General features: G+C 39.3%; 1 protein-coding gene across 1 annotated transcript; it reads right to left on the bottom strand.

The window, feature by feature from the left end:
- Positions 1–592: 592 nt before the first annotated feature.
- On the bottom strand, positions 593–4,166 carry LOC104422219 (transmembrane protein 41B). Its single transcript, XM_010034473.3, has 2 exons — positions 3,721–4,166; positions 593–1,446 (listed from the first exon to the last, which is right to left on the bottom strand). The coding sequence occupies exons 1-2, from the start codon at positions 4,011–4,013 to the stop codon at positions 954–956; spliced, it is 786 nt and encodes a 261-aa protein (XP_010032775.2). The 5' UTR covers positions 4,014–4,166; the 3' UTR covers positions 593–953.
- Between the last annotated feature and the right edge of the window lie 4,901 nt (positions 4,167–9,067).

The raw sequence follows: 9,067 nt of genomic DNA, 5'->3' as shown, positions 1-9,067 counted from the left end.
TCCTGATCACTTCTAAATAGTATTTTTGGTGCTTTGTACCAACATGTTAATAGGGAGTCTCAGATAAAACTCCCTCCCTCTCTGACAGGTAATATAAGCTTCAGACCAAGTGATGCCACAGTTATGTGAGAGAGGTGCATAGTAATATTTGGGCACAAGAGAAATGACCTTCTGAGTATCTGGCTATTCAGTCTGATGGCCAGGTTTTAAACAGATGTAGGTCGAAACATTTTTGCAAACTAGTGATAGGAATAAATTGGCGACTGCTGACATAAAATGTTGAGGACGGGAAACAACCAAGAGGCAATGCAGGAAGCATGATGAGAGTAGCTCATTCACCTCTGTGCCGATACTGGTGTTACTATGAACATGCATGTGATTTTTATTAGATCGTCCGTTTTCTGAAATCTCTTCCTCCTTAATACGTTGGACACTGGATAGATGCTAGATGCCAACGGGAACTGCGCAGTAAATGATATGACTGTTCCTCTTTCTTTTAGCCAAATACTACGGATGATCAACATAATGGAAAGGCACAGCTTTTTGAGGAAATGAAGGTAAAAATGAAGACAGAAAGCAGAAGAAACAGTGAGAATATGAAAGCCAAAGGCTCTGCAGACTTCAAATTCAGCAGCTTACACTGTAACAATATGTACCTGAACTCAAGTCCAAAAGCAAGGAACCAGTTAAATAGGTTACCAATAAAAACTCAGGATCTAGAGAACCAAAGTTACAATCTACCATGTAAGTAAGAGCAGAGGTCTAAAGCTTTCCCTGCGCAATTTGTTAAATGCTATGACTTTCCCTGCAACAAACTTGCAAAGCCTTAACATGTCAGTCAACAATGCAAGAAAGAGCCCCCCTTGGATGAGAAGAACACATATCCAGAATGGCAAACATCTTCTAAACCAAGAGAATTGTGAGATGTAGACTGAGGAGGCTTTCTAGATTTATCACCGCCTTCTCTTGATGTCCTTACTCTCTTTTCTGCTGGATGAACCGTGGGCTGAATCAGTAGTACCACCCTGATTATCACTACCCTTGTTAACAGAAGATTCATCCACCATCATCGCAGCGGAATAACTTTTGATCCTCAAGGATATAAGAATGCTTGATAAAATCCCAAGCATGGGAAACAAGAACGACCAGACCCTAGATTTGTTAGCTCCAGAAGCTGTGGCCATGGCAGCACCAGCAAGGCTGCCGATGGAGGTATTCTGTAGGATCATTGGCACACAACCAATGACCGTGGGAAGGAGGAAATCCAATACAAACCCAACATTGGTAGCTGCCAGGGCATAGTTAATTATGTATGATGGTATGGGTGAGAACCGAGCAAGAAGAACAAATTTCCAACCATCTCGTTCAACTCCCCTAGAAAGCAGATGAAAGTATTTGTTGCTTTGAGCCCATTCCATTGCTGAATTTGAACTCCTGAAAACTAGCCTGAGCAAACCAAAGTGTAATAATGACTTGTGAATGAAGGAGACCTGAATCATATTGGGGAAATGTAGAAAGAGGCATAGCATAAAGAAAATTTCAGGGACACATATGATTTGTCAGCTTAGATAGATTCTAAATGCAGCAATGGAGACAATTAAAAGCAGTACGAGAAAAGATAGTTCAACCAAAGCATGAATCATAGTTACTTTGGTGAGTTGTTAAGTATTAGAACAAAAAAGGTGTTGGTTGTTGAAGTGCCACATGGATGTATATAAGTTACTTTTCATAAGTTGTTCATCGACAGTTATTGTAACCTTGAGAGAGTTGACTATTTAAAAAAAAGTACGTTTAAGCAAATGTGACCTCGAAAAGGATAAAAACGAGAAAATATTTGGACTGAATGGAGAATCATAGAAGTGTTGAAAGTAACCAAGCTTCCAATATAATCTCAGGGATTCAGAAAAAGTCAAAAAAAAATTACTTCTGGTTCTATGTACACTGACAGATGTCTGAAAATTGATATGGTTGATGGAGATATTTTTATTATTTAATTATCCAAAGCTCACAAAATCCCCAGAAAAGTCATTAGAGTACCTTGCATGTGTCCAGGCTATAAAAAGCAAATGCATGTATAAGGAAGTGTCACTTTTCTTTTCTTTGCTTTGCTTTTCTGTTTTAACCAATGAAGTTACGACTCTAATGAGGACATCGGGTGATCTAGGAGTTTCTTATAGTAATATGCACGCATCAAAGCTATGCTTTAATAATAATGACGAACAAGTTTACTGTGCACAATCAAGGAATCATTCTCCAGGTACACTTTCTTCCGACAAGATTGTTTTGCATAATGAAACAAAGCAAGAGTATAAAAATTGATGCAGAGAAACTTGGAAGTTGAAGGCTTCCGCTGAGCACATAAAAAGTGGAGGAAGAAGAACAAACTATATTAAGCAAAAGCATAACAACAAGTCTGTAAATCCGGAAGCACTAAAGGGAAAAATCGAAGTATCTTTAACAGATAAGATAAGTATGACATCAAGAACTGCATCAGATTTCTTGTTCGATTAGAGAATGTAACTAAAGCTCGAGGAAAACATTTTGCGGGACTTCAACAAAACTAGCTACAGTAATAGGGAAGGTATATTAATACTATGATTAACCCAATACCGAATGGTGGTAACCGTATCAGCAAAAGAACATTCTCCTGTGCTTAGCATACTACAGGGTTGACGCCTCCTTAGTCATTATATCAATGAAAAGAAGGCCAACCATGGGAAATTCTTTGCGGAGATCTGTATCTGATGTAATGCACCCTAAACCCATCTCTAAGCCCAGGAATCCTGAAATACATGATGCGCTGGATCTGCTTGCATAGATCAAAATTCTTCCTCCATTTAATTTTAACATTTGATATCTTCTTATGGTGTCGAATACTAATATAAGAGTTGAACTACATTTGGATTCTCAGATAATCTCTCACATATTGGAACCTTGGGTGCTCGGCCAGTTAGGCCAGAATTACAAGCAGGCAAGAGTGTCTAATATTGACATACAGCAGATAAGGCGTTCAGCATCTATATACAAACATATGGGAATTCCAATGAAAACAACCAAAAAATATTTGGAACATGTCTGAAATTGTTACTCATAGGCACAACATCACTATCATCTCTTCTTAAGTTTATGATATCATATCATATCTCCCACATTTTCATTAGGTTGGATTAGAAAGATAAAATCATTTATGATATATACTATTAAAATGGATTGCTAATAAAGTAACCATTACCCCAATGAAAAGAATAACGAATCTACACTTTTACCTATTGCAATTATGGTCATGACAAGACCGAAATATCATATGGAAATTGAGATTCTATGGGCTGATGAATTAAGAGAAGACTAAACAACACATAGGAACCTAAGAAAGACCCAAAAGAGTACAATAACGAGAAATGCGATGCGAATTCGTTATCTGGCAACTCCCTGTTGCACGCACGATCCCTCGAAAAAAGGTCGGTTTACGCAAATAAAATCATCCCATCTCTGAAAACACGATCACAATCACAAATTTACCTTCCCTCACATTATGGCTTAGCAAAAATGAAACCTTTCATCACATCAACCCACCCAAAAGGAAAGCACTAGCACAAGGGAGCTCGGGGAAACTAGCAAGATGCAAATTCGTACAAAACCCAAGTGCCGAATGCTACCCACCCACACAACAACGAGCGCGAACTTCGTCACACGACGGGGATCGAACGAGAGAGCCCGTACCTGCCGATCCAGAACGACAGCGAGGCGCCGAGAATCTTGGCGGCGAAAACGCAGAGGACGGCAGCGGAGAAGCCGAAGAGGAGGGAAGCTCCGGCCTCTAAGAAGACGGCGGAAGGGAGACAGAGGGCGAGCGAGAGGGTGTGGATCCCGACGTACGCCGGGATCGCCCACACGCCCAGCCGGTCGGACCATTCTCCGAACACCCGGAGCACGCTCTCCTTGTCATACCCGTATCGCTTGTTCGCTTCCCTCATCGCGCCGATCACCACCACCGCACGGCGATCTTCCACCATTTGCCCCCCATCGCCGTCCCCCTCCCGAGCCTCCTTCTCCGATCGCCGGAATTCCGCAACCCGAGACGGCGGCAGAGGGCGGCGTACTTCCTTCTTGCTGGGAACGAGGATAAATCCAAGCTTCCCTTACGTGTTTATATGGGACCCGTTTTGAGCCGTAGGATTACATCTTAAAGTAAATGACAATCGTTGAAGGTCAATTACTAAGCACATGAACTAAAAATTAGAATTTGTTGAGGGAAATAACATGGTCATTAGGGAATTACTAGGCGTAGGTGATAGCGTCTTGACAGGAAATTTATAATTTATGAGACGTAAAGCTTGCTTGATAAGATGTGAATGTAAGTGTTAAAAGGTTAAACACAAATTTTTGCTTTTTTATAATCTTAAATGTTGATAATGGAAAGGGTAAAATGACACAAATAATTTCTCAACTTTGATTTAATGTGTAATATGATTTCTTAATTTTAAATTTATTCAATGTAGTATTTAGACTTTAACTTAATGTATAATGTGATCCATAAACTTCAAATTTGTTTAATGTGATCCGTAAATTTTTAAAAAAATATTTAATTTAGTTTTTGGACCGTATAAAATGTTCGATGTTGGATAACATTAGTCGAGAACTAAATTGAACATTTACAAAACATTTATAAACCATATTAAACAAATTTAGAGTTTATGAATCGTATTGTATAGTAAGCCAAAATTTAATGATCATTTGTGTTATTATTCCAAATAAAAATAAGAAAACTGGTTAAGAATAACTGAAAATTGATGCTTGGATAATTTCTTGCCAAACATAAGACTCTAATCTTTATTAGTAAGGTTTCAACAAGGTACAATTCTTTATAGCATCAAATTTAGCCCTTTCTTTATCGACTAGACTAAGTCGAACTTTTATTTGATTAGATAAGCTTATCTTATCAAAAAATCCTTCAGAGCTATAATCAGTTTGTTTTGAGAAGCTGTTTTGCCCAATCTTTAAATTCCGCAACTTTAAATTAGAAATCGCCAAAAACACATAGCTACGGTGCAAAACACAGCTACATCATAGTCTTAGCTATATCAAGGGCACACCAAATTCAGCACATAATTGGTCCTCTTTGAATTATAGCAATTTCCCATTCAAAGCATATCGAGTGATTATCGAAGTATTGCGACGGGTTTGATGGACGGAAGGGTTCAAGTTCTCATTTCTAGTCTAGACTCTCCGGTCGATAGAGTTCGATGGGCCTCTCGGCCCATTTGAACAAAAGCCATCAAAGTCAACCGTTTTGGACCGTTCTCCGAAATTGGCAAGGCCTATTTCACCAGCTGCGTTTCTTGAGGCCTCCATGTAACGGCCCGGCGGCCTCGGACGGGACCCGAGATCGGATCCCGGGTCTAAAAAACCCGGGTCCTCTATTTTGAAGTCGATCTCGCTGGAGAATTCACTCCGCGGCAGCACCATGTAATCGTATTGTGTTAGGACACGACGTCTTCGCCTTTAGCTAGCAAAACAACAGCTCGGAGGGAGTTCGCAGGTTCACTTCCCGGTTCAGTGAAAATAGCCCCCTTTAATCTCCACTGCACAATTCAATGTTCAGTAAGCTCCCGTATCTAGTTCCTCGACTTCAACCTCAGTCCCAGTGACTTCCCTCGAAAGACCTCTGGATCCGACTGCCTAACGGTTGCTTAGGGGTGCATGACAAACCAAAATTTATGTTCCAGAATCAATTTTTCTACTCCAGACTTGTTTCTGAAATAGAAATCCGTTTGATAAAATTATTTCATTTTTTCATTTCCAAAATAAATTTTTGTTTCAGAAATAGATTTGGAATATAAATCAAAAGTACAAAAATTTATGCGTTTCTATTTCTGAGAAATAAAAATTATTCTCATCGTTTGTCCTTGTTACGAATTGGTCGTACATTCATCGTCGCCGACCACTGCCCGCCGTCTACCTCTGCCGTTGTCCGCCATTCATCGGTCGCCGATCATCGGTTGCCGCCATCCACTGGTCACCGTTGTCCGAAAGAGATAAATTTTGTGTCATTATTAAACGAATTTTTATTTTTAGAATATAAATTTTGTATCGTTATCAAACGGGTATTTTTACTTTAGAAATTCATTTAGAAATATAAATATAAAAAAATTATTTTTCTTTCAAAATCAATTTCGGATTAGAATGGTTATCTTTCGCACCCTTAAAGGATGGGTCACTTTGCAACGACGCGACGGGTTGCGTGCAATCTTCGGATTAGTCGAGTGGAGGATCTCAAAACAGCATGTGAACTTCTTCTGTCTTAATCCGAACAACTATTCCAACTTGCAAATGCGTCCGAGGATGATAAGGAGGTCCACAAATTCTCGACGAATGAGTTGAGATTCGAAGCAACAACTACGTACCATCGAAATCAAGGCGCCGTTGCCCATTCGACCGGGTAAGCATATTCAAAAGATGAACAGGTCCAACCTTAAAAAATAGGACAAAAAATTCAAAACTCGTGCGCTAGTCAAGGCCCGAATTTGTCCTTCCCGTCGGTGACCCAATTTTCCTTTCCTTTCCCTTCCTTCCCTCCCCTTCCAATTCCAAACATCCGCGCACGTGTGTCCGGGAGTCAAAAAGATTAGGCTATCTACTGAGCAAAATATTCCCCACGTGGGTCCGCGGCGACGAACGGGTCGTCGGGTAGTCCTGGAGACAGAGCAAGAGCAAGGGCAAGAGCAAGAGCTGTTGGTTTCTTCGGTGGTGTGTCGCCGTCACTGCCCTGCCACTGGCGTCGTCACCGCCGTCGTATTCGCTCGGATGGATCAATCTTGGCCCCATGATCTCCCGTCATCAGACGCCTACTTTGACATGGGCTCGTGCGGTTCCATCTGGATCCAAGACCACCGGCCGCCACTGAACGCCAACTTAGTCATTCTTCATTTTCCAAGGCTCTAGAAGATTGGGTCATCGCCGGTTGGATTCGAAAGGCATATTCATCACGCTTATCTTCTTTGTTTGGTTTGCTGAATCGAAGTTTCTATTCAGAGCACGGAATCGCCCATGTTGTAGTACACGTTATAAGCTTATCGGGACGACGAATAAGCGGGAAGGCGGACATGACGAATGGAAGATAGGGCGTCAAGATTCCAACTGTTTATCCCTACGTAATGTGCCCGTGAATCCTCTGATCGCTTCCCACTTCTAGAGATGACTTAATTTTGGAGAAAATTGCCCCGTGATTATGTTCGGAACCTGCCCTTTTCCATTGAGCCCAAGACTTGTTTGGACGCGACATGATGCTTCCGGATTATGACAAAGCTAAAAGGTCAGAGGATGTGTTGGAAAATAACCCACCTATAAAGGTTGGATTATTTCTGCCAGGCTACTCCTAAGTTAGGTGTTGCGAAATTCTTACTCGCCTTTTATTTTCTTGAATCCTAATTTTCATATTTATCGTAGTATTTGTCTAAACGATTCTCTTTGACATTTAGAAGGAGGATAAATCCATCTAATCGATTGATTTATTCGATATTATATCTTTAAATTTATATTGCATACTCCTACCATATAACCAAACAGACAGAATGAAAACCAAGGAAAAATCAATGTATACTACTAAAAAAATGTTCCTCAAATCATTCGCTAATCCTTAATTTCCTAATCTTCCATGGTCCCCTAGTTCCCATGACTAACACTAGGTCACAAAATTGCACCGTATTGACCATATTGCCCTTTACTTTATAATAAACTAATACCTCCTTATTTCTGCCGAAAAAAAGTTCATCATAAATCGGGTCAAACTTGGAAGCGCCGGTGCTTTTCTCGGAACCGTCAGCGGCTCTACAAAGCGTACGCTACATAGACTTTTCCACGAAGTTATTAAATTAATGCCCCAAGAGATTATAATAAAAGCCAATATTCCTCGAAATTATAATAAATGTAATTCTTTTTTTTTTAAATGAAAAATTCATCGATGGGTCTTTCATGGGTCAACCGGTCGCAGACATAAACCCCAGCGGCACGCAATCTTTAATTCTCGGAGTAGCTTATAAGGAAGGCATCGCTTCTGCAGTCTCGATGTGAGTGGGCAGTTGGAAAGGGAGAGGACCAAAAATAATTGGAGTTATATCTAAATCCATTTTAAAATCCATTGCATACATTTAAGTTCACTATAAAAAATTACAAATTATCTGGCAATTTTTATGATGAAATCGATTCTTCTGGGTATCCATCGCATATTCCAATTAACATTAACGGGTATGAACTATAACTTCCATTCGAAGTTAACTTATCTCCATTTACTTGACATGGCTTAGTCAATGTTTCTTTTTATTTGATTTAGATCTTAAAAATCACGCACTTCGACTTTTTACTCTTAGATTCAAAACTGTCGGAACTTTGACGATTGTCAAATGTTAATACGTAGATTCGTATATCATTTTTCAAATCTTTCAACTTTTCATGAAACACAAATAATTAATTAAATTTTGAGAAGGAAAGCAAAAAGAAAAAAATAATGCTTTATTCATAATTTTTTATTATAAAAAGACAGGCCCTTAATGTGCTTTTTCAAATTTTAAATCAAGAGATTATCCAATTCATATGGCAGATGTCTCATAATTCATCCCCTAATTCTTTAGCTAAACCAAAATAAGTTTTTTTCTGGATTGAGAAATATTTGCAACTTAAATTAAAAATGATCTTTTGCGATCGATTTTAATTGGTGGTAGAATGGGTAACGTTTTTCTATGAGATGTATTAGTTTAATTAAATCCTTCTCGTTCGGTCAGCTTAAGCAATGGACCTGAATCGATCGAAGATAATAGGGAATCTTCCTGCTTTTATCCATGCAAAGATTAGAATTGATAGAGGATAAAGTTTTCGAAGGAAGAGAAACGTGGGGACCACTGGAAAGAAAAAAATTAAATTTATATTATATGGTCCGACATTGAGCTCGGCCTTATTAAGAATGGTCTTAAAAAAAAAAAAAATCAATCTTTGGGAATTGTAGGCAGTTGTCACCCCTTTCATAGACCAAAGGAAGAAATATTCCTTTGTCTTGATGCCATTTTATGTGAAT

This window comes from Eucalyptus grandis, chromosome 10 (genome assembly GCF_016545825.1).
Source record: "Eucalyptus grandis isolate ANBG69807.140 chromosome 10, ASM1654582v1, whole genome shotgun sequence".
Classification (NCBI taxonomy): Eukaryota; Viridiplantae; Streptophyta; class Magnoliopsida; order Myrtales; family Myrtaceae; genus Eucalyptus; species Eucalyptus grandis.
This window is presented reverse-complemented; position numbering and strand designations above follow the sequence as displayed.